The following is a 25,694-nucleotide window of genomic DNA, read 5'->3' on the forward strand; positions in this document are numbered from 1 at the left end:
TAAAATAAAATTAATTTTTTTTGTATATTTTTTAAAATAAATATAGTAATCAACAAAATCGGGAATTACACTGAAAAAAAATTATTTGATTCAAATAACCGATTACTTGTCTATTCTCAAATAAATATTTACTTGAAACAAATAATCTATATTTGAGTCAATTAAATTGTATTTGATGCAAATACTAAAATTATTGTTTTAAATGCAATTTATTTGACTTAAATAAAATTTATTTGATTCAAGTAAATATTTTTTTGATAATAGACAAATAATCGGTTATTTGAATCAAATAAATTTTTTTTAGTTGTCAAAAAAATTGTTTATTTAAAATAAATTTATTTTATAAAAATAAATAAGTAAAGTTTAATAAATAAATAAATAAATAATAAATAAAGAAAGGTTTAGAAATCGAAGTCAGAGTTCATTCATAATAATTTAATTTTCCTTAACTAATAAATTATTACAATAAAAAGTAACGAGTATGCGACACAGAGTTGGTGAATAAATGATGTTAATTTGCACCTATATTTTTACGTCTCGAGGTAATACCAACGCTGCGTGGCATTTCTCTATATATTTTGGATTCACAGACATTGTCAGTAATTAATAAATTAAATTAAATATCGGAAGGAAATAAATTAAAATGTATGATTAAATTTAAAATTAATTAAAACAAATAATTATATCGTTAATATAATAATAATAATAATCTCGTTTGTTTTTTTCGGCAAGCAATATATAAATACACAACAGGGTTGAAATATCTTTTCTTATACATATTTAACAAACTTTCTTTAACGGACGTTCGGCTATCACATTTTTTTTCTCCTTTCATTTAATATAATTATTAAATTCTACAATTTCTCCTCAAATATTTATATATCAATATAATAATTATATTTCATTTCACATAAAAAATAGTCGCACCGAACTCCATTTTCTTTGAGATATATATGTTTTTTTATTATACATTTAAATATATTTATATCTCTCTACAACGTCTCAATGGGGTTTTTATTGCATTTATCGAAAAAGTTTGATAACACTTTTCCAATAAGTTCTTTGAAAAAGTTTTCCTTTTTGTAGACGACGATTCGATAATTTTTTATTTACTTTTGGTCCGTTCATGCGACAAAATATAAATAAATAAATAAATGACAACTTTCTTTCGCTTTGACTAGATTCTACACTCAATGGTACAAGAGAATATTATACACTCGTACCCCCACATACATGCTATAATAATTTAATATATTTTATATGGATCTAGTCGTTATATATATATTATAATTTCTATTATTTGATTTCTATAAAAAGGAATAAAGAATAAATCGTGAAAATATTTCGATTTCACGATATATTTTATATTAGTCTCATCGTTTGTATTTTTTTATTTGTATAGAAGAAATAAAAAAAATGTTTTAGGAAGAGAAAGAACGAGTTTGAGGTCGTCCGGAATAGTAATAAAAAAAAAAAATGCTTATTCAAAAAGTTTTTTGGCATAATGCCAAATTTTGAAGAAATACTCGTCCTTTCTCAACAGCCTCGCTCTCGCATAAGAATGAATATCCGCATCCATATTGTGATCGCGGAGCCAGGAACTTGTATTCTCTGTGCTGAAACTTAAAGATGTTGTTTCTCCTCGATCTGGAGCTTCGGCAACTGGTTCAATCACAGTTAATTCTGAAAGAAAATAGATTATTTTTTTCTTTTCTTTTAAATATCGATAGAAATTTTTGCTTTAGAAAGAATTGTATAGTTTTAGGAATTGTTTTCTCATTTAGGAAATTAAAATACAAAATCCATATATTCTTTTGAATTCAAGTTGGAAATTCTATTAAAATAATATTTTTTATTTGTGATTTAAAAATTAGAATAAAGAGAATTTTTGAGAAAAAGAAATCTTACCATTAGCAGGAACGATTTTAATTGGTTCATCGGATTCCAATGGTTCACTGAAACCGACTTCGTTCTTTGCAAATATTCTAAAGAGATATTCGTGTTTTTCTTGAAGATCTCTGATTGTGAGTTTTTGAATGTCAGCCTTAACACGGCCAACTTCCATCCACATTGTTTTCTTCACGTCTCGAACTGCGATCTTATAGGCTTCCAATGGTGCTCCACCATCGGATTCGGGACGACCCCATTCAATAGCTATTGTATTTCCAGCGATTTGCCTTATCTCCAATGGTGCCGTTGGTGGTGATGGTACGGCTAGAATAAAATCATAATTAATTAATATTCCCCAAACTTTGACAATTTTTTTTATGTTTCGTTAACTTCTTGCTAATTACATGCAATTTTCTAAGTAACATATATATTATATTTGTTTGGGTAAAATATAATTACACTGAAGAGAAATTTATTTTATTCATATATAACTAATTACTTGACTATATTATCAAATAATTATTATATTATTAATAATTTTCGTATTTGAAGGAATGATTTCAGTATTTGAACCAAATATTAATTTAATTCACTTAAATAAAAATTATTTGATTGGAAAAAAATTATTTGACTCAAATAAAAATTTTTGGATTTAAATAAAAATTACTTGACACAAATAAATATTTATTTGATAATAGACAAGTAATCGTTCATTTGAACCAAATTCATTTTTTTTTCAGTATATTATGCATTATTAACTAATATATAATGTATTAAGTACTATTAAATTATAGATTATTAAATATTATTACACTTTTGCTACAAAATAATTAAAAAACGATTTCAACAAAAAGGAAATATTATTATTTTATATTATTAAAATATTTTCCTTTCTTAATGCTATTAAATTATTATTATTATTATTATTATTATTATTATTATTATTATTATTATTATTATTATTTTGTTCTACAACTAAATCATTTTATTGTTAATTGAAATAATTTAATACTCGCTTACTAGTAACTAAATATTATTCAAAAGCAAATTATTTAAAATCAAGTATTAAATGAGAAATGAAATAAGTGATATTATTATTGAATTAAAATTAAATTATTAAATTAAAAAAGGGGATGATTTTATATGATTATGATAATTAGAAGGATGATTAAATTTATTGTAGGATGAGCTAAGCATAGAAGTGTTGTACTTCTGAGAATGAAGCGGAGGCGTTGATATTTCTTTCTGCGAGCGAAGCGATGATTTATTTCTCTCTGTGAATGAATCGACGATGATTTTTTTTTTAAACAAAAAGAACAATTTTTTTTCGTTCAATTTTTCGAATCAAATATTTCTATAGAGAAATAAAATTTTTTAAATATTTAAGAACAAATGCACTACATCTATTGTGTATAATTATTTTATATGAATAAAAAAATTAATCCAGCAGATAATAATTATCTGCTTAAATTAAATTATTAATTATTAATAATTTAATTTCGAGACTTACATGCATGAGTTTGTAATGTGACTGGTTCAGAGGTTGCTGGTGGACTTAGACCAATGCTGTTCTCAGCATATATCCTAAAGAGGAATTCACTTTCTTTGAGATTTTCCACACAATAGGAATTATTTGCAGCATCCAATGTTGCAACTTTGGTCCATTTGGCACCTTTACCGGCTAGTGGTCGTTTTTCTATCACGTAACCTAGGCAAGTTTTTTCAGTTATTAATTTTTTTCAAAGTAGATTTATAATTTTTCGTAGTAGATTATTTCTCCTTTGTTTGAAAGTTGAAGATAAAATAAAAATTTAAATCCTCAATTGAATTTGAATTAATTACCTGTTAGATCGACTCCTCCTGTGCTTGCCGGTGGAGACCAATTTAAAGTGACACTCTTACTGGTGACATTTGTCACGCTCACATTAAGCGGACAGGATGGAGGTGCTAAAAAATTAATATAATTATAAATAAAATAATAATTAATTCTCTAAAGAGTTATTTTTTGGTTTTTGTAATTATATTCTCATCACACGTGGAAGTATTTCTTTTTTATAAAATTTGGATAGAATTGTTTTTAGCAAAAAATTGATCGTAACTCACTTTTAGAAACGACAGCAGCCCCAGCGGGAAAAGTACCAAGCAATGCGTAAATTGTTCTTTCATTAACCATGGTTATTTCTAAGAATAAGCGTTAAAGCAACAAATAAGCGATAGTTTTTTTAATTCAAGAGAAAAAAGAATTAGTGAAGCGAAAATTGTTAAAAGTAAAATATTAATTTTGTGATAAAAGATAGTTTTATACTTACTTAGACGTTTTCCGGCAACAATTGGTTCTTCGGACACGTACGGTGGTCCTGTACCAATTTTATTTTTAGCTGATATTCGGAAATCGTAGGAAACATCTGTTTTTAAGTCAGATAAACTGTAGTGTGTGATTCCTTCCCGTGAATTGCCAATCTATGAAAGAAATTGAAATTAGGTTTTATTTAGCCATTAACGTGATGATAATGATGATTTTGATAATAATTATTATGATTGTGATTAATTATTATTAAATAAAATACCTTCTTCCAAGTTGTTTTCGAAGTTTCTTTCATTTCAACGATGTATTCGATAATTGGTGTTCCTCCATCATATTCCGGTGGTTGCCATGCTATCGTGAATGATGTTTTCGTCATTCCAGAAATTTCCAACGGTCCCCTTGGCGCTCCAGGTTTTTCTAAAATTAAAGAGATTCAATTAATTGTTTTCTCCTCGAATGCTAATTTGCACGAAGTAAATTTAGATGATCAAGAAAAGGATAATGATGAAAGTAAAAGTAATTTAGAAGAAAGTAGTAAAACAAGGTTTCCACAGGTCAGGGAAAAGTCAGGGAAAAACAAAGTTAAATTTTTGTGGCAACCCTGTAAGAAACTACAATGATAGAGATAAGAGATAACAATAAGAAGAGAAAAGAAATTAGGAAAATAAGGAACAAATTCAAGAAGGTTTAGGCAAACCATGATGTCTCACCTAATGATGATGTTAATTTCACAGTTTCGGATTCCAAAGGTTCTGACGAGCCAACATCATTTCTCGCGATAATTCTAAATAGATAATCCGTTTCTGGTTGCAATTTTTCAACACAATAGCTCGTCGACTCCGGATCAACGTCAGCAATTTTCATCCAAACCTTTTTATTCGGATCGCATTTCTCTATCGTGTAATGATTGAGATCAAGTCCTCCTGTGTCTGTGGGTGGTTTCCAATCAATCGTGACTCGATCCGGTTGAATCTGTTTCACGACAATTGGTCCCTGAGGCTTTCCTGGTTTATCTGCGAGTGCAAAATCAAAAAACAGTGAATTTATCCGAATTCATTCAATTTTAAGCAAATTGAATTAAAATGATCATTATGATAACTCACCAATGACTTTAAGATTGATCTCAACCCAAGCACTGCCAGCCTTATTCTCAGCTGTGACAGTGTAAGTTCCAGAATCTTCTCTCGTCAATGAGTAGATGGCAATTGTTGATGATGTCTCTTCGGTGTAAATCGAAACTCGTTTATCTTCAATTGTCTTCTTGTTCTTCGTCCATCTGATCTCTGGTTTAGGGAAGCCGGTCGAGTTGGCTTCAATTTTCCATTGACCTTGAGCGTTGATTCTCTGTGAAACGAGAGCCTCATCCACTGTTATTGTCGGTGGCTCTTGGATCTTTAATTCACAAGTTGTTTCCGCTGTGCCGGCTTCATTCTCCGCCTTCACAGTGAACGTTGCTGATGATGTCTCTGTAGTTTCTTCAATTGAGTATTTCGCCACCCGATTTTCATACGTGATGTTTCTGTTCTTGAATGGACTGCTGTCTTTGAACCTGCATCAAATTTATCAATTTTGTAAATTGGTAATCGGTAATTGGTAAATTATGAATTATTTAGAAACACTTCTGCTTTTTTTCCAATAATTTTCTATTATTTAGAAACAGAAGAATGATAAAGGGTTTTGCGATTGATCCACGTGATAATCTGGGAATGTTTTAAAAATTAAATGTAGGAGAAGGACAAGGAATGATCGCTTTTACGAACCATGAGACTTGTGGAATTGGAGTTCCTCCGATGACACAGGAAAGCGAGACGGTCTTCTTGAGTCCAGTAACGATACTCTTTAGTGGTTCCAAAATCGTTGGTGATTCGGCAGCCGTTGGTCTTGTGACCTTTATAAATTCAGAGTTTGGTGAATTTTCACTAGGACCCACTTCATTCACTGCTTTCACTCGGAATGTATATTCCTTGTTGGTCGTCAATTGTGTCACCTTCTGGGATGTTTCGGTAATCTTTTCCGTAACACTCGTCCAGCTGTGAAAATAAAAATAGTTGAATCAATTATTTCCAAATAGGTTTTATTTGTTTCTGAAAATAATTATATTTTTTGGGGGAGAAAACGTACGAAATCTCTTCTCGATCATGATACTCCAAGATGTACTCAATAATCGGCGAATTTCCGTCTGATTCTGGTTCTTTCCAGTGAAGAGTCACTGAATCGTCTGTGACCTCTGATGGTTCTGGTCTTCCAGGTGGACTTGGTACTTCTATTTATTTTTGAAAAGAAATAACGATAAAATGAATTATTTTACTTATTTATCCAAATCAAATTTTTTTGTGATCCTCTACTTATGCTAACGACCGTTATCGACCAAAATGACGGTCGTTAACATCAGCAGAAGGTTAAAAAAAAGATGGGGACCAGGCCAAATATTCTTTGATAAATCGATACGTACGGACAATGACGACTTTAATGTCAGCTTCAGCTTCACCGTGAGAATTGACAAGTTTCAATGTATAATCGCCGATGTCTTTTTCTTCAATTTTCTTTATAGTCAAAGTTGCCGATTCTTCTTGAATATTGGGAATAATTCGTTTGGTTTTCGTTACGACTCTTCCATTAACAGTCCATTCGTCTGTTGGCATTGGCGATCCTGAGAATTTAACATTTATATCCACGTCTTCGCCCTTCTTCACTTTGTAGACTTTTGGACAATCGGTGATCTTCGGTGGTGTTTCAATTACTGGGGAAAAGGTATTGAGTTAATTTTTGAAATTTATGTGCTTGAAATGAATGCGATCATTAAAGTCATGTATTTGGAAAAAGTAAAATTATTTAGGTTCGAAAAATATAATTTGGTGAAAATTTTCTTTTAGACAAATAATATGATCTTTTGAATAATCATGTAAAAAATGGAATAGAGATGGAGGTAAAATGATTAGATACTTACTTTCAACCTTCAATTTTGAAGACGATTTCACATTCATTGCAACTACGCTGTACTCGTATGCATCTTCAATTGTACATTTCTTGACGATGAGTTTCTTAACGGGACCTTCATCGACGATAATGTACTTGGGAGATTCTTGAATTTCTTTTCCTTTCCTGTAAAGAGTAAAGTTAGATGATTAATATTGATTTGTTTTTATTAAAACAAATCTTAATGATATTTAATATATTTATCAAAATGATAATGATAATTGATTAATTTATGAGTGAAGAAACTATGATAGCTACTTACTTGAACCACTTCACAGGAACATCTGGTCTTGAAAGTTCGACCGTAAAGATAGCGTCAGTGTTCAAAGGCACTAAAGTCACGTCTGGCAATCTCGTAATGAAGTCCACTTGCGGTTCTTCAACAATCAATTTAGCAGATGATGTTTGTTTACCGACTTCACAAGAATATACACCAGCGTCCTCGAGTTCAGAATTGTATATTTTAAGTTTCTGCCTCTTGCCATCGATGGAGAGTTGAACATGTTCGGAAAATTTGAGTTCCTCACCGTCCTTAAACCATTTGACGAGAGCGTCGCCTTTCGTGAGTTCAATCTCGAAAGTGGCCTTCTCTCCCTTGGCTATTCTCACATCTTGCATTTTGTTAATAATCTCCGGAGGTAGTTCTAAAATGTTTGCAAAATTTCCGTCAATAGATATTCTATTTTTAAAGAAACGATTAAATTAATTATGTTAGAAAAATTATATTAGAGGAATAATGATTAAAGTGGTGATGATTAGAGGGATTATGATTAGAGGAACGATAGTTAGAGAAATTATGGTTAGAGAAATGATGATTAGAGAAATGATGATTAGAGGAATGATAGTTAGAGAAATAATTATATTAGTAGAATGATGATTTGAGGAATGATAATTATTAGAGATATGATGATCAAAGGAGTGATGACTAGAGAAATGATGATCAGAGAAGCGATGATTAGAGAGACAGTAATTAGAGAATTGATTGAGTAAAAGAAACCTACCGACAACGGTAACTTCTGCTGAACATTCTTCATCGACGAGAGCACAAGTGTATTCACCCTCGTCATGTACGGATGTGCTTCGAATAAGTAATTTACGAACTGTACCCTCCTTGACAAATTCAATCTTCTCCTCGGTTGGTTTTAGGGGAACTCCATCCTTACGCCAGGACACTTCCGCAGTTTGTGATGTAATTTCCACCTCTAGAATTGCAACCTCCCGTTCCTTGACTTCCGAGTCTTGTAATTTTTTCACAAACTCTGGTTTCGTGGCTAAAAAATCGTAATTAAAACAAAATTAATTCATTAACAATTCCAACTTAGCTGATATTAGTCAACTAATTTCATAATTAAACCAATAATTAAGAGTAATTTATTATTATATTATTTATTATTTATTATTTATATTTATTTATTTTATTATTTATTTTTATTATTTATTATTTTATTATTTATTTATTTTATTTTTTTTTATTACCTTTTACGGTAACATCACAAGTTGTCTTTTGATTCTTCACCGTGCACTTATAAGTTCCTTCATCAGGTGGACTTGATTTTTTGATGACTAATCTATGAGTGCGACCTTCTTGAATGATTTCACGATGATCCATGCCGCTGATTTCCTTGTCATTATGCCACCAAGTTGTTGAGACCGTGTGTGATGTTTCGCATGTTAATTCCAGTGGTTTATATTCAACCACAGTGATCTTCTTTTCCAATTTCTTGGTGAATGTCACTTTATCAACATCCACAGTCACCTTTGCTCCGTGAGATGCTTTTCCAACTGGATTAACAGCCACGCATTTATAATCACCTGAATCAACTTCCGAATCGGCATTTTTTATTTCCAAAGCAATATTCTCTCCATCGTAGCTTTCCGTGATGTTTGGTGATTTCTCCAATGGTTTGTTGTTCCTAAAAGCATATTCCATTAAATTTTATATCTGATACATGATCTAGAATTTTCTGATCTGATCTAGAATTAATTTCTACAATGTGATCTAGAACTAATTTTCTGACATAATCTGGAATTAATTTTCCAAGCTGATCTATCATTAATTTCTAATTATTTATTTATTTAAACTTTTGTGAGTTAATTAATAAAAATAGAAGTTGTACCTTAACCACGACACCATGGGAACTGGATTTCCGGTGACTTTGGCCACTAATTTGAAGGTACCCTTTTCCGGAACCGTAACTTCCTGGAAGCGTTCGGTGAATAATGGTGGTTCCGGTGCACCACTCGGCATTTCTGCGAAATTTTATTAAAGTTGGATTAAAAATTTCGAAAACTAATTAGAAAATAGAAACGTAAAGAATTTATTAGCAATTATAAGAAAATTGCAATTATAAAAAAATTGTAATTATTAAAAAGCAGTAGCGGTATTAAAAGCACATTCGTACCCTTTTGTTGCGCAGGAAGTGCGTAGCCTTCTTTTGCTAATTCTACCGCTAAAGCAAGCGCAGCTTCAAGAACAGCAGCAGCTGCAATAATTATGAAGCCATAGCGCAAATTTTGTTATTAAACGCGTTAATTGTCCATTTAGTTTTTCAAACAAAATTTGGTTAGTTTTAGATTTTTTTTCAACAATGTAAATAGAACAATTTTTCAGGAATTTTACCTTCAACTGTGAGATTAGCTCGAGTTTCTGCTGTTCCAAGATCATTGGTTGCTACAACTGAATATTCTCCAGAATCAGACAATGTAGGTTGAATTAAAGTTAGAGAATTCATGTCGCCATCTTGTTTTGGAGTGACACCCTTCAATGGTTTTCCATCTTTCAACCATTTGATCTTTGGAGTTGGTTTTCCGACAATTTGTGTTGTTAGAACAACAGTTTCGCCTTCTCTGATGGCAAATGGTTTCAGTGGTTCTAAAATTTCGGGTGGTTCTTGTTCGCCGGTCATCACCTTTTTTGGGGGAAAGAAATTTATTTAAATTTATTGAAATTTGTTAAAATAAATTTATTAAATTAATGAATTGTTAACTATTAAAATTTATAAGTGAGCGAATAATTCTTTTTGGGATTAGTTACCTTTAGAGGGATTTCGATGGTAGCTTCACCTTCTCTATTCTTGGCAACGATCTTGTAACGACCTTCTTGATTCTTTCGAACCTTGGTGATCTTCATGACACTGCAGTACATGTGCATGTCACTCTCAGTAACAACCACTGTATTCTCCTTGCTGGTAATTCGTTTCTCTTCGTAATACCATGTTATTTCCGGTTCTGGTACTGCTACCAGACGACAATCGAGAATTACATTCTGTCCTTCGTCAACGCATTTTGCCTTTGGTTTTCTTGAGAATGTAGGTGGAATTCCCTCCAGGATATCAGCGAGAGATGATTCTCTGTAAAAGTATTAAATTAGTAGAGTAAAGTATTAAAATATATATTAAACTTTAGATTTAAAAAATCATTTAAAAATATGATTTTTGATTAGAATTTACAAAATCTTAAAAATTGCATAAAAATTAGTGGAAAAGATATGGTTTTTGATTAGAAGAAGAGAAAATGAACCTTGATAAACTCTTTCGAGAAAGTCCAGTGCCATCGGAACCGTGATCGGATAGTGGAGCATCAACAGTTAGTTCCGTTGTACTTGAAGCAAATCCAGCTGTATTTTTAGCAACACAGGTAAACATTCCTGCATCTTCCGGGAAAACTTCTCTGATGATGAGAGTTGCAACATTATCTTCGTCGTAGAACATTTGGAAGTCCTGCGATGGTTTGATGATTGCTGTTTGACGGAACCAGGTTATTTGTGGTCTAGGCGAACCTTCTACTTGACATTCAAATTGTACAGTATAGCCGTCGGGTGTGTGAATTGGTTGCAATTTCTCAATGAAGCGTGGAGCAGAAGCCTTCTCCCCTGGAGCTGGTTCTGCAGATTAGGAAAAAAAACGTTATTGTACTCTCCTCTAATTAAAATTATTATCATTCTCTAAATTGTGAATTGAAAGCATTTTAAATTGTTTTAAAGAAGTTATAAATTTATTGCTATATATTTATTTATTGTTGTGTATTATTCATTTATTGTCAAACACTTTTTTTATAGTTTATTAAATTCTATTGACGTACTTTCAAATACTGGAAGTTTATCAATCTTCTCGTTTAGTTTCCGTTGAACGTAGAGTGTATAGTTAGCTTCATCAAGCAAGTATTGAGCTGGTACCCAACCCTTTTCTTGCGTCAAGTGTTTTTTGACGAACCACCAATCGGTGTTTGTATGTTCTGAAAGATCATTAAAATTATTTAACATCATTTGTGTGGATAAAATATTTTATCAGGTAGTAAATTAATTTTACCAATCAAATAAACACGTTCTCCTTCAACTAAATTAATAGCTTCATCTGTTTCCGCCACGTATGAACAAATCGAAAACAGCGTGTCCCCGTCTTTAACCACATATTCGATCTCTGTAACTAAAATACAAAAAATTATGTAACCAATAATTTTTGGTACTATTCAAGAAATTATTGGTACCGTGATAAAGCAGGTGGTACCAACAAGCAACTACTGGTACCATCAAATAATTAATTTTGGAACCATTTGTAAAATTATTGGTATCACTAAAATCTGTTGGTATCATTTGTAAAATTATTGGTATCATTAAAATCTGTTGGTAACATTTGTGAAATTATTAGTTATTTGATGATGAAAAAAACTGTTGGTACCATAGAAAACTTTTAGTACCATCTTGAAACCGCTGGTACCATAAATCAGCTATTGGTACTATTTGCAAAATTAGTGGTACCAACAAAAAAGAAGTTCATAATCAAAAAGCAGTTAGTATAATCGAAAATCAACTGATAAAGAACAGTTATTGGTGATAATAAGTAAAATAAATAAAAGTTTACCTTCTTCCACAATATCTTCTTCCCTGGTGATGCTGAGAGTAGCTTCTTCTACGAACAGAAAAGTTACAATATTAGAAATGTCGAAAAATTACTAAATTCTAATATTTGCTTAGACCGATATGCTTTTCATTCGCAGCTAAAGAAAAAAAATAATTAAATTTTATCAGGAGGAATTGTATAAGGAAGCAATTTACTCACTGGTCGTTGAAACTAAAAATGATTAAATTTAGCAGCAGAGAAATTGTTAGGATTCCTGATAGACAATCTGAAAGCAGTGTTAGAAAGCTGATAATTAATAGCAGTAGTAAATCAATAGAAATATCGAACCTTCATCGAATGTTGAAGGACGTCGTTTTGATTTTAATTTCAAAGCTAATGATTCATCAGCCTCTTCTATTGAATATTTCCTCTCACGTTTTAATGTCATTTTCACATCGTCTTCTTCTATTTCTTCAATTGAATAGGGTTTCGGTTGTTGTTTCTTCTTACGTCTTAATGGTAGATTCATCTCGTCTGTTTCCAATTCATCAATACTGTATTCCTCTTTATCGGATTCGTCGATGATTTCTTCGATTATTGGACCAGTGTCGTCGTCAAATTCTTGAATTATACGAATTGTTTCCTCGCCAGCTTCCTCGGAGTATGTTTGAGGACGTCTCTTTGGTTTGAGTCGCACTTTACCGGACATGGAAATATCTTCCTCCTCGTAGGTGTTCAATGAGATCTTGAATTCTTGCTCGACATCTTCTTTTCTTTTTGTTGTTCGCGGTCTGAAGGTGACAGTTTCTGTTTCGGTGACTTCTTTAATGTCGGTACGTGGCTTTTTCTTTGGTCTGAGTTTACGAATTGTGACGTCTTCGTATATTTCTTCAATTGGTTTGGGAGCTGTTTTTGGTGGGGATTTGCGTTTGAAGGTAAATTCGCCGACAGTTTCTTGTTCTTCAGTGACGTCGACAATTTTCTTGATTGTCAATTCTTCGGCAGCTTCATCAACAGTGGGTTTAGGTTTTGGTTTCTTCTTGAGTTCCACTTCTGCAGAAACTTCTTCTGGTTTTTCTTCTTTTTCTTTTGGTTTAGGCTTTTTGAAGGTAACTTCCTCTGTTACATCCTCAGTCTTTTCTTCTGGTTTAGGTTTCTTGGGTTTTTTCTTTAATGTAACTTCTTGTACCACTTCCTCTTCTGTTTTTTCTTCAATTACTGGTTTCTTTATTGTTAGTTCTTCGGCTGCTTCATCAACTGTTGGTTTTGGCTTTGGTTTCTTCTTTAGTTTAACTTCTTCGGAAACTTCTTCCGGTTTTTGTTCTTTTTCTTCTTCTGGCTTAGGCTTTTTGAAGGTAACTTCCTCTGTTACATCCTCAGTCTTTTCTTCTGGTTTAGGTTTCTTGGGTTTCTTCTTCAATGTAACCTCTTGTACCACTTCCTCTTCTGGTTTTTCTTCAATAACCGGTTTCTTGATTGTTAGTTCTTCAGCAGCTTCATCAACAGTTGGTTTCGGCTTTGGTTTCTTTTTCAGTTCCACTTCTGCGGAAACTTCTTCCGGTTTTTCTACTTTTTCTTCTTCTGGTTTAGGCTTTTTGAAGGTTATTTCTTCAGTAACTTCTTCTGTCTTCTCTTCTTCTTTGGGTTTCTTTGGCTTTTTCTTTAATGTAACTTCTTGTACCACTTCTTCTTCTGGTTTTTCTTCTTTTTCTTCTATTACTGGTTTCTTTATTGTTAATTCTTCTGCAGCTTCATCAACTGTTGGTTTCGGTTTTGGTTTCTTTTTTAGTTTCACTTCTTCAGAAACTTCTTCCGGTCGTTCTTCTTCTTTTTCTTCTGGTTTGGGCTTCTTGAAAGTGATTTCTTCAGAAACTTCTTCCGTTTTCTCTTCTACTTTAGGTTTCTTTGGCTTTTTCTTTAATGTTACTTCCTCTACCACTTCTTCTTCTGGTTTTTCTTCAATAACCGGTTTTTTAATTGTTAATTCTTCAGCAGCTTCATCAACAGTTGGTTTTGGTTTAGGCTTTTTCTTGAGTTTCACTTCTTCAGAGACTTCTTCCGGTTTCTCTTCTTCTTCTTCTGGTTTTGGCTTCTTGAAAGTAATTTCTTCAGTGACTTCTTCAGTCTTCTCTTCTGGTTTAGGTTTCTTTGGTTTCTTCTTTAATGTAACTTCTTCCACCACTGTTTCTTCAACTACTTCTTTCTCTTCAATTATTGGTTTCTTTATTGTCAACTCTTCAGCTCCTTCATCGACAGTTGGTTTTGGTTTTGGCCTTAATTCAAGTTTAACATCCTCTGTGACCTCCTCTGGTTTTTCTTCAACTTTTTCTGGTGCGGGTTTCTTGATAGTTATTTCCTCTGTAACATCTTCGGTCACATCCTCCGGCTTCTTCTTTGGTTTTTTCTTTATTTTCACTTCCTCAACAATTTCCTCCTCAATTACTTCTGTCTCTTCGACGACAGGTTTCTTGATTGTCAACTCTTCAGCTCCTTCATCGACCGTTGGTTTCGGTTTTGGTTTCAATTCTAGTTTAACGTCTTCTGTCACCTCTTCTGGTTTTTCTTCAACTTTTTCTGGTAAGGGTTTCTTGATTGTTATTTCCTCAGTGACATCTTCGGTTACTTCTTCTGGCTTCTTTTTCTTTGGTTTTTTCTTTATTTTAACTTCCTCGACAATTTCCTCCTCAATTACTTCTGTCTCTTCGACGACAGGTTTCTTGATTGTCAACTCTTCAGCTCCTTCATCAATGACCGGTTTCGGCTTTGGTTTTAGTTCCAATTTGACATCTTCCGTAACTTCTTCTGGCTTTTCTGGTACTTTCTCCGGCGAGGGTTTCTTGATAACTATTTCTTCAGTGACATCTTCTGTTACTTCTTCAGGTTTCTTCTTGGGTTTCTTCTTTATTTTCACTTCTTCGATAACTTCTTCTTTGATTACTTCCTTTTCTTCCACAATTGGCTTTTTGATTGTTAATTCGTCCGGAGCTTCATCTATTACTGGTTTTGGTTTTGGTTTCAGTTCTAATTTAACATCTTCAGTGACCTCTTCTGGTTTTTCTTCTTTTTCAGGTGAAGGTTTCTTGATGACTATTTCTTCAGTAACATCTTCGGTTACTTCCTCAGGCTTCTTTTTCTTAGGTTTCTTCTTTATTTTCACTTCTTCGATAACTTCTTCTTCGATTATTTCCTTATCTTCCACAATTGGCTTCTTGATTGTAATTTCATCCGGAGCTTCTTCAGTTACTGGTTTCGGTTTTGGTTTTAGTTCCAATTTGACATCTTCCGTAACTTCTTCTGTCTTTTCTGGTACTTTCTCCGGGGAGGGTTTCTTGATAACTATTTCTTCAGTGACATCTTCTTTCACTTCCTCAGGCTTCTTTTTCTTTGGCTTCTTCTTTATTTTAACTTCTTCGATAATTTCTTCCTCGATTACTTCCTTTTCTTCAACAATTGGTTGTTTGATTGTTATTTCGTCCGGAGCTTCTTCTATTACAGGTTTTGGTTTTGGTTTAAGTTCTAATTTAACATCTTCAGTGACCTCTTCTGGTTTTTCTTCTTTTTCAGGTAAAGGTTTCTTGATGACTATTTCTTCGGTGACATCTTCAGTTACTTCCTCAGGCTTCTTTTTCTTTGGCTTCTTCTTTATTTTAACTTCTTCGATAATTTCTTCTTCGATTACTTCCTCTTCTTCAACAACTGGTTGTTTGATTGTAATTTCGTCCGGAGCTTCTTCTATTACTGGTTTTGGTTTAGGTTTTAGTTCTAATTTAACATCCTCGGAAACTTCTTCCGGTTTTTCTTTTTCTTCTTCTGGAAGAGGCTTTATAAGAACCTCTTCGGTTTCTTCTGTGGGTTTAGTTTTCTTTGGCTTTCTCTTTACTGTCACCTCCTCTTCGATTATTTCCTCCGTTACTTCCTCTTCGGTTGGATGTTTCTTCACTACTGTTACTTCTGTAACTTCTTCAGGCTTTTCCTTCGGTTTCTTCTTCTTGAGTTTGCGGGTAACTGTCACTTCCTCTGTTTCCTCAATTTCTTTCTCAACAACTTCGGATTCTTTAGGGAAATAATCTGTACCTTCTTCTTCTGGTTTATCCTTCTTCCATCCCTTAAGAGTAACAGTCTCAGGTTGTTCTTCCGGTTTCTCAGAGGTGGGAATTCGGAATTTAACATCTGGTTGTTCTTCAGGCTCCTCAGGTTTTGGTTTTCCTTTTTCAATTGGAACTTTCTCGATTTCTTGCTCTGGTTTTTCTTTCTTAGGCCGCTTGTACGGTTTGGGGACTTTTTCTTCTTCCGGTTTTTCTGGTTTCTCCTCTTCTGGTGGTACGTACTGTTCAAGTTCGGGTCTCTCAAAATCTGTTGGTTTGAAATCCTCCGGTTCGAGTTTAGGTACTTTTTCTGATTTTTTCTTCTTAGGGACATCTTCCTCAGGAACTTCAGGTTTTGGTTTCTTTAGAGTAACTTCTTCTTCCTCAGGTACCTTATCCGGGATCTTCTTTAATTTCACATCTTGCGGTTGCTCTTCCTCCTTCTCCGGAACTTTACCTTTGCCTATTTTTATTTTTTCCTTGGGCTTCTCTTCCTCCTTGGGTTTCTTAGGTTGACGTTCGTAAATCGATTTATCTTCAATTTTCTCCAAGGGTACCTTCTTCAATTCTTCGAATTCTTGATCTAATTTTTCCAGTTCGGTAATTTCTTTCTCGGGTAATTTCGGTTTTTTGTACTTCTTCTTCAAAACCTTCAGGGCTTCCTCTGTGTTTCTTGATAGTTCTCCAGCTTGAATAGGATTTTCTTCGAGAATTGTGATTTTTGGTAGTTGAAGTTTGGAGGGGAAATCATCAATGATTGTAATGCGACTCTTGAGGAGAAATTTGGGTACTTTTGAGCTTTTTGATTCTCTTCGTTTTGGTGCGGGTGCCTTCTTTAGTTTTATTTCAGCAAATTGAACAACTTCTGTTGGTTGAGAGTAAACCAATTTGGTAGGTTTTACTTCCTTTCGTTCGATTTTAAGTGGTTGTAACTTTTCGGCAACTAGTGGAACTGGTTTGTCTTCCTTCTTCTTTTTACTGGGTACAAATGGAACTTTCTCTGGCATAGCTTCTAGGACGGGTCTTTCATATTCTGGTTCAACCCACTCGTCGATGTCATCTTTCTTTGGTGCTGGCTTCTTTTTCTTTTTCTTCACTATCTTTGTTTCGGTTATTTCCTCAGTTGTCTTTATTTCTTCCAAATCAGCCGGTTTTGGACTTTCTTCAATTTTGGGAACTTCTTCCTCTGGAGCTTCTGTAACTTCTGGAACAATCTTTGGAATTTCTTCAACTTTTGGAACTTCGTCAACCTTGGGAACTTCATCAACCTTTGGAATTACTACAGGTGACTCTTCAGTTTCTGGCGCCTCTTTTTCAATATCTTCCTTTGGTTTGACTTTCTTTTCTTTTGGTACCTTCTTCTTTGTTTTGGGCTTAGTTACCTCTTCTTCGACTTCTTCCTCAGGTTGTTTGTCTTCAGGTTTGAATTTAAGATCCGCTTCTACTTCGGGCACCTTTTCTTCTTCTGGCTTATCTTTCTTCCATGGCTTCAACGTAATTTCGTCAGGAACTTCTTCCGGTTTCTTACCAATAGGAATTCGGAATTTCACATCCGGTTGTTCTTCCGGTTCTTGAGGTTTAGGTATACCCTTTTCGATAGGAACTTGCTCCAATTCTGGTTCAGGTTTCTTTTTCTTTGGTTTTTCGTAAGGTTGGGGAACTTTTTCTTCTTCTGGCTTCTCGGGTGTTTCTTCTTCAGGAGGAACGTATTTTTCGAGTTCTGGCCTCTCAAAATCGGTTGGCTGGAAGTCCTCCGGTTTTAGTTTTGGCTTCTTCTCCGATTTCTTCTTCTTTGGAACATCTTCCTCAGGAACTGTAGTTTTCGGTTTTTTGGGAACAGTTTCCTCTTCTTCGGGCACCTTCTCTGGAACCTTTTTCAATTTCACATCTTCCGGTTGCTCTTCCTCCTTCTCCGGAACTTTACCTTTGCCTATTTTTATTTTTTCCTTGGGCTTCTCTTCCTCCTTGGGTTTCTTAGGTTGACGTTCGTAAATCGATTTGTCCTCAATCTGTTCAAGAGGAACCTTTTTCAATTCCTCGAATTCTTGATCTAATTTTTCTAACTCGGTAATTTGCTTCTTTGGTAATTTCGGCTTCTTGAATTTCTTCTTCAGAACTTCTAGAGCTTCTTCTGCATTTCTTGATAGTTCTCCAGCTTGAATAGGATTTTCTTCGAGAATTGTGATTTTTGGTAGTTGAAGTTTGGAGGGGAAATCATCAATGAATGTAATGCGACTCTTTAGGAGAAATTTGGGTATTTTTGAGCTTTTTGATTCTCTTCGTTTTGGTGCGGGTGCCTTCTTTAGTTTTATTTCTGCAAATTGTATAACTTCTGTTGGTTGAGAGTAGATCAATTTGGTTGGTTTGATTTCTTTTCGTTCAATTTTCATAGGAGTCATCTCTTGCGCAGTTTCGGGAACAGGCTTTGGAAGCTTCTTTTTCTTACTTGGTGTAAATTCAATTTTCTCTGGCATTGGTTCCAAGACGGGTCTTTCGTACTCTGGTTCAACCCAATCGTAAATGTCATCCTTCTTTGCAGGTTTCTTCTTTTTCTTCTTCAACTTCTTTTCTGGAACTTCCTCCGTTGGTTGTTCCTCAGGAACGGTTTCGATTTCCTGTTCAAGAACTTCTTCAGGAACTTTCTCTTCTGGCTTTTCTTCAGGAACTTCAGGAATTTCTGCAGGAGTAACTTCATCTTCCTTTTGAACATCAGTTTTCACCTCTTCGGGAGTTTCTGTTGTAACTTTCTTCTTCTTTTTCTTTGGTGCTTTCTCTGTTGGTGTTTCGGTCATAATCACCTTATCTTCCTCTTCTTCGACAATTGGTTTTGCTTGCTCCTCGGACGGTATTTCTTCCGATGGTAGTTGGTCTAAAGTTTCTCCTGGAACAACTTCTGTTGTTTCCAGATTTTCCTTCGGAATTACCTTCTTTTTGCCTTTGGACTTTTCGGGTTTCGTAAGAATTACGTCTTCTGTGATTTCTTCAACTTCTTGTAGTTCTTCGGTAATTGCGTCCTTTTCAGCTGGTAGTTCAACATCCTTTGGTTTGACTTTCTTTTCCTTTGGTACCTTCTTCTTTATTTTGGTTTTAGTGACTTCTTCTTCCACTTCCTCATCTGGTTGTTTGTCTTCAGGTTTGAATTTAAGATCCGCCTCTACTTCGGAAACCTTTTCTTCTTCTGGTTTCTCTTTCTTCCAAGGCTTAAGAGTAATATCTTCAGGTACTTCTTCCGGTTTCTTACCAACGGGAATTCGGAATTTAACATCTGGTTGTTCTTCCAGTTCTTGTGGTTTAGGAATTCCTTTTTCGATCGGAACTTGTTCCAATTCTGGTTCAGGTTTCTTCTTCTTTGGACGTTTATATGGTTTGGTAACATCCTCTTCTTCTGGTTTGTCAGGTTTTTCTTCCTCTGGTGGTACATACTCTTCAAGTTCCGGTCTTTCGAAATCTGTTGGTTGGAAGTCCTCCGGTTTTAGTTTTGGTTTCTTTTCGGATTTCTTCTTTTTCGGGACCTCTTCGGTTGTTTCGGTAGGTTTCGGTTTCTTGGGAATAGTTACCTCTTCCTCTGGTACCTTTTCTGGAATCTTTTTCAATTTTACATCTTCCGGTTGCTCTTCCTCCTTCTCCGGAACTTTACCTTTACCTATTTTTATTTTTTCCTTGGGTTTTTCTTCCTCTTTGGGTTTCTTAGGTTGGCGTTCGTAAATAGATTTGTCCTCAAGTTGCTCAAGAGGGACCTTCTTCAATTCCTCAAATTCTTGATCCAACTTTTCCAATTCGGTAATTTCCTTCTTTGGTAATTTCGGCTTCTTGTATTTTTTCTTCAGAACTTCTAGAGCTTCTTCTGCATTTCTTGATAGTTCTCCTACCTGAATTGGATTTTCCTCCAAAATGGTTATTTGTGGTAGTTGAAGTTTTGAAGGGAAATCATCGATGAATGTAATGCGACTCTTTAGTCTTATTTTAGGAACCTTTGCGCTCTTGGACTCACGTCGTTTTGGAGCGGGAGCTTTCTTTAGTTTTATTTCAGCAAATTGAACAACTTCTGATGGTTGAGAGTAAATTAATTTTGTGGGTTTAATTTCTTTACGTTCTATTGTGATGGGAGTTAACTGTTGCGCACTTTCAGGAACCGGCTTTGGAAGTTTCTTTTTCTTACTTGGTGTGAATTCAATTTTTTCTGGCATTGGTTCCAAGACAGGTCTTTCGTACTCTGGTTCAACCCAATCGTAAATGTCATCCTTCTTTGCAGGTTTCTTCTTTTTCTTTTTCAACTTCTTTTCTGTCACTTCTTCTGATGGTTGCTCTTCAGGAACAATTTCAGTTACTTCTTGTTCTTCTGTAGGTTGTTTTTCAATTTCTGCCTCTGGAATTTCTTCAGGAGCTGCTTCGGATGGTTTTTCTTGGTCTTCCAATTTTTCGGTTGGGACTTTCTTCTTTTTCTTTTTTACCTTTTCAGTTTTGATTTCAGTTACTTCTTCCTCTTCTTCTTTAGTTGAGTCTACGATCTCTGGAACTTTCTCTTCGGGTGTTTCTTCAGGAGCAACTTCTGTTGGTTTTTCAACATCTTCAGGCGTTTCTGTTGGAACTTTCTTCTTTTTCTTCTTAGGTACCTTAGCAGTTGGAGTTTCGGTGATGATCAATTCTTCTTCCTTTTCTTCTTCAGTTGGTTTTGCTGTCTCTTCAGTTGGTACTACTTCTGATAATTGTTCTAAAGTTTCGTCTAGAACAACTTCGGTTGTCTCAAGAGTCTCTTTGGGGATTACCTTCTTTTTGCCTTTGGACTTTTCTGGTTTGGTGAAAATTACGTCTTCGGTTATTTCTTCAACTTCTTGTAGTTCTTCGGTAATTGCATCCTTTTCAGTTGGTAGTTCAACATCCTTTGGTTTGACTTTCTTTTCCTTTGGTACCTTCTTCTTTGTTTTGGGCTTAGTCACTTCTTCTTCGACTTCTTCATCAGGTTTTTTATCCTCAGGAATAAACTTCAATTCTGGAGATTCTTCGGCCGATTTTTCTTCTTCTGGTTTCTCTTTCTTCCAAGGCTTGAGGGTAATTTCTTCAGGTACTTCTTCCGGTTTCTTACCAACGGGAATTCGGAATTTAACATCTGGTTGTTCTTCCGGTTCTTGTGGTTTAGGAATTCCTTTTTCGATCGGAACTTGTTCTAATTCTGGTTCAGGTTTCTTCTTCTTTGGACGTTTATATGGTTTGGTAACATCCTCTTCTTCTGGTTTTTCAGGTTTCTCTTCCTCTGGTGGTACATACTCTTCAAGTTCCGGTCTTTCGAAATCTGTCGGTTGGAAGTCTTCCGGTTTTAGTTTTGGTTTCTTTTCGGATTTCTTCTTTTTCGGGACCTCTTCGGTTGTTTCAGTAGGTTTCGGTTTCTTGGGAATAGTTACCTCTTCCTCTGGTACCTTTTCCGGAATCTTTTTCAATTTTACATCTTCCGGTTGCTCTTCCTCCTTCTCTGGAACTTTACCCTTGCCTATTTTTATCTTCTCTTTAGGCTTTTCTTCCTCCTTTGGTTTTTTAGGTTGACGTTCGTAAATAGATTTATCCTCAATCTGCTCAAGAGGAACCTTCTTCAATTCCTCAAATTCTTGATCCAACTTTTCCAAATCGGTAATTTCCTTCTTTGGTAATTTCGGTTTCTTGTATTTTTTCTTCAGAACTTCTAGAGCTTCTTCTGCATTTCGTGATAGTTCTCCAACTTGAATAGGATTTTCTTCTATAATTGTGATTGTTGGTAGTTGAAGTTTCGAAGGGAAATCATCAATAAATGTAATACGACTCTTTAGTCTTATTTTTGGAACCTTTGTGCTCTTGGACTCTCGTCGTTTTGGAATTGTAACCTTCTTTAACTTAATTTCAGCAAATTGGACAACTTCAGTGGGTTTGGAGTAAACTAGTTTGGTTGGTTTGATCTCCTTTCTTTCTATTTCAATTGGAACCAATTGCTCTGCTTTCTGAGGAGCTGGTAATTTTTCTTTTCGTTTCTTACTGGGTACAAATGGCACTTTCTCTGGTATAGGTTCTAGAACTGGTCTTTCATATTCCGGTTCTACCCATTCTTCGATTTCTTCTTTCTTTGGAGTTGGTTTCTTCTTTTTCTTTTTTATCTTCTTTTCTGTGACTTCTTGTTCTTCGGTAATCTTTTCAGTTTCGACTGTTATTTCTTCGGGTGCTGATTCTTCGGGTCTTTCGGGACTAATTTCCTTCTCCGTCGGACGTTCTTCAATTGTAACCTTCTTTTTAACTTTTCGCCTCTTTGAATCCTGTACAAGAATACCTGTTATCTTGACTTTCTCGGGTTGATCAACTGTTTCCAATGCTTCCTCAGTTTGTGGGATTTCTTCAGGAATATCATCTGTTTTTTGCTCGGGAATTATTTCTGTTGTTGTTATACTGTCCTTGGGAATAACTTCCTTCTTTGCTTTCACTTTCTTTGGTTTCTTTACTTCAATTTCTTTGGTTTCGTCCTGAAGGATAACTTCTGTTATTTCGACTGCTTCATTTTCATCAACAAAAGCGTGAGCTATTTTTTCGGTTGGTTTGTCGAGTACAATTACTTCGATAACTTCATCGGGAATAGTATCTTCAGATGGCAGAGCCTTTTTCTTTTTCTTCTTAACAACTTTCTTTGTTGGTGTTTCGATAATTTCGACAATTTCTTGTTCCACCATTTTTATCGTATCTTCAATTGGTGTATCAGTGATTTCTTCAATAACCTTTTCTTCCTCTCCCTTTTTAGTTGGTTTCTTCTTCTTCTTTACTATCCGTTTTTCTGGTGTTTCGATCACTTGAATGATCTCATCTTCTATTATATCTTCTTTCGTTAACAAATCTGGAATTTCCTTGATGTTTACTTCTATTATTTCTGCAGTATCAAGTTCCTCAAGTTTGGGCTTTGCTTTCTTCTTTAGTGGCTTCTCGATAACAATCTCCTGGATTGTTTCTTCAGGAACTTTGTCCTCGGTGATTCGTGCCTTCTTCTTTCGTATGATTTTCTTTGTGGGTGTTTCGATAATTTCGACAATTTCCTGTTCCTGCATAACGACGACATCTTCAATTGGTGTTTCGGTTACTTCTTCAAATACCTTTGTTTCTTCGCCCTTCTTTGTTGGTTTCTTCTTCTTCTTTACAATCTTCTTCTCTGGTGTTTGAGTCACTTCGATAATTTCTTCCTCCTCTGTTACAATTTCTTTCTTAATTAGATCCGGTAACTTTTTAACGTCAATTTCCGTAATTTGTACAGTTTCCAATTCTTCAACAATTGGTTTCGCTTTCTTTTTGGAAGGCTTATCGATTACTATTTCTTCAATTGTTTCCTCTGGAATATTATCTTCAGTAATGTGTGCTTTCTTTTTTCGAATGATTTTCTTTGTTGGTGTTTCGATAATTTCGACAATTTCTTGCTCCTCCATGACAATTACATCCTCGATCGGAGTTTCTGTGATCTCTTCAGTAATCACTGGTTTTTCACCCTTCTTCGTTGGTTTCTTCTTTTTCTTAACAATCTTCTTTTCTGGTGTTTCAATCACTTCGATTATTTCCTCTTCTTCTGTTACAACTTCTTTCTTTATTAAGTCTGGTAACTTTTTCACATCGATTTCAGTTATTTTTGCTGTATCCAATTCCTCAACTTTAGGTTTCGCTTTCTTCTTTATTGGCTTTTCGATGACAATTTCCTGAATTGTTTCTTCGGGCATTTTATCTTCGGTGATACGGGCTTTCTTTTTGCGTATAATTTTCTTTGTGGGTGTTTCAACGATTTCGACAATTTCTTGTTCCTCCATGACGATGACATCTTCAATTGGTGTTTCGGTTACTTCTTCAATTACCTTTGTTTCTTCGCCTTTCTTTGTTGGTTTCTTCTTTTTCTTTACGATCTTTTTCTCTGGTGTTTGAGTAATTTCGATAATTTCTTCTTCCTCCGTTACAATTTCTTTTTTAATCAGATCTGGCAATTTTTTAACGTCGATTTCTGTAATTTCGGCTTTTTCAAGTTTTTCTACTTTTGGTTTAGCTTTCTTCTTTGTTGGCTTTTCGATAATAATTTCATGGATCATTTCCTCCGGAATTTTGTCTTCGGATATTTGGGCTGTTTTCTTTCGTATTATTTTCTTTGTTGGTGTTTCGATTATTTCTATTATTTCCTGCTCTTCCATGACAATGACATCTTCAATTGGAGTTTCGGTTATTTCTTCAGTTACCTGTGGTTTTTCGCCCTTCTTTTTGGGTTTCTTCGTTTTCTTAACAATCTTCTTTTCTGGTGTTTGAGTTACTTCGATTATTTCTTCTTCCTCTGTTACAATTTCCTTTTCAATTAAATCTGGTAATTTTTTAATGTCAACCTCGGTGATTTTGATTGTATCTAATTCTTCAGTTTTAGGTTTTGCTTTTTCTTTTGATGGTTTGTCGATGATAAACTCTTCTATTGTTTCTTCAGGAATATTGTCTTCGGTAATTTGGGCCTTCTTTTTGCGTACTATTTTTTTCGTTGGTGTTTCAATTATTTCGATGATTTCCTGTTCCTCCATGACGACGACATCTTCAATTGGTGTTTCCGTTATTTCTTCAATTATTTTTGTCTTCTCGCCTTTCTTTGTTGGTTTCTTCTTCTTTTTCACAATTCTCTTTTCTGGAGTTTCCGTCACCTCGATTATTTCTTCTTCCTCAGTGATTTCAATTTTCTCGATTAGTTCTGGTAATTTTTTCACGTCAATTTCTGTAATTTTGATTGTATCTAATTCTTCAATTTTTGGTTTTGCTTTCTTCTTGGTTGGTTTCTCGATAACGATCTCTTCTATTGATTCTTCGGGTATATTGTCTTCGGAAATTTGTGCCTTTTTCTTTCGAATCACTTTCCTTGTGGGTGTTTCAATGATTTCAACAATTTCCTGTTCCTCCATCACGACTACATCTTCAATCGGTGTTTCTGTTATCTCTTCAATTACTTTCGTCACTTCACCCTTTTTAATTGGCTTCTTCTTCTTTTTCACGATCTTCTTTTCTGGAGTTTGAATTATTTCGATTATTTCCTCTTCTTCAGTTATAATTTCTTTCTTGATTAAATCAGGTAGCTTCTTGACATCGATCTCAGTGATTTCAACAGTATCAAGTTCTTCGACTATTGGTTTTGCTTTTTGTTTCTTTGGAGTTTCTGTTATTAGTTCCTCTACAATTTCTTCAGTCACATCTTCTTTGTCTTTACGTGGTGTTTTCTTCTTTATTTTCTTTGTCACGATTTCTTCAACGATTTCCTGTAAAATTTAAGATTGTAATTATAATCCAAATTTTAAATCGCAAATTTCTAGGTACTAAAAATTTAAATTCTTTATTGAAATAAACTGTGCTTTTTTTAATCTATAATTTTACTATTATTTAGAAAGTAATTATTGCTTTTTATGACTTGAAAAAAGAAAATGTTTATCAGTAAAAAACATATGGAGCAAGTACTTACTGTTTCTTGTTTCTCCTCAGTTACATCTGGAAAAATAAGATTTTATGAAAGAAGGAACGATTTTTTATTTTCTTTATTTTTGCTTTCATGAAAAGTTAAAAGTATTTTTAAAAATTAATAGTGAAGATATAAGAAAT

The 25,694-nt window shown here is 34.2% G+C and overlaps 1 protein-coding gene across 14 annotated transcripts in view; it reads right to left on the reverse strand.

The window, feature by feature from the left end:
- Positions 1-420: 420 nt before the first annotated feature.
- The window catches only part of LOC122502295 (titin), a 165,925-nt gene continuing 140,651 nt past the window's right edge, over positions 421-25,694 (reverse strand). For 12 of the 14 annotated variants that reach the window (XM_043612258.1, XM_043612264.1, XM_043612262.1 and 9 more), the window contains 24 exons: positions 25,558-25,583; positions 12,358-25,357; positions 12,031-12,078; positions 11,479-11,595; positions 11,252-11,404; positions 10,691-11,054; positions 10,206-10,521; positions 9,792-10,080; positions 9,289-9,421; positions 8,648-9,084; positions 8,173-8,442; positions 7,434-7,815; positions 7,143-7,297; positions 6,648-6,935; positions 6,317-6,458; positions 5,956-6,225; positions 5,299-5,744; positions 4,906-5,208; positions 4,458-4,612; positions 4,200-4,350; positions 3,733-3,837; positions 3,401-3,598; positions 1,909-2,214; positions 421-1,683 (listed from right to left, as the gene is read on the reverse strand). In XM_043612258.1, coding sequence (XP_043468193.1) covers positions 1,481-1,683; positions 1,909-2,214; positions 3,401-3,598; positions 3,733-3,837; positions 4,200-4,350; positions 4,458-4,612; positions 4,906-5,208; positions 5,299-5,744; positions 5,956-6,225; positions 6,317-6,458; positions 6,648-6,935; positions 7,143-7,297; positions 7,434-7,815; positions 8,173-8,442; positions 8,648-9,084; positions 9,289-9,421; positions 9,792-10,080; positions 10,206-10,521; positions 10,691-11,054; positions 11,252-11,404; positions 11,479-11,595; positions 12,031-12,078; positions 12,358-25,357; positions 25,558-25,583 — 18,257 coding nt within the window. In that variant the 3' untranslated portion in view covers positions 421-1,480. Of the gene's footprint in view, positions 1,684-1,908; positions 2,215-3,400; positions 3,599-3,732; positions 3,838-3,952; positions 4,072-4,199; positions 4,351-4,457; positions 4,613-4,905; positions 5,209-5,298; positions 5,745-5,955; positions 6,226-6,316; positions 6,459-6,647; positions 6,936-7,142; positions 7,298-7,428; positions 7,816-8,172; positions 8,443-8,647; positions 9,085-9,288; positions 9,422-9,791; positions 10,081-10,205; positions 10,522-10,690; positions 11,055-11,251; positions 11,405-11,478; positions 11,596-12,030; positions 12,079-12,357; positions 25,358-25,557; positions 25,584-25,694 lie in introns of those variants that run through there. The other 2 variants (XM_043612261.1, XM_043612263.1) reach the window with 2 other exon arrangements.

The sequence above is a fragment of the Leptopilina heterotoma genome, unplaced genomic scaffold, assembly GCF_015476425.1.
Source record: "Leptopilina heterotoma isolate Lh14 unplaced genomic scaffold, ASM1547642v1 Lhet_226, whole genome shotgun sequence".
Lineage (NCBI taxonomy): Eukaryota > Metazoa > Arthropoda > Insecta > Hymenoptera > Figitidae > Leptopilina > Leptopilina heterotoma.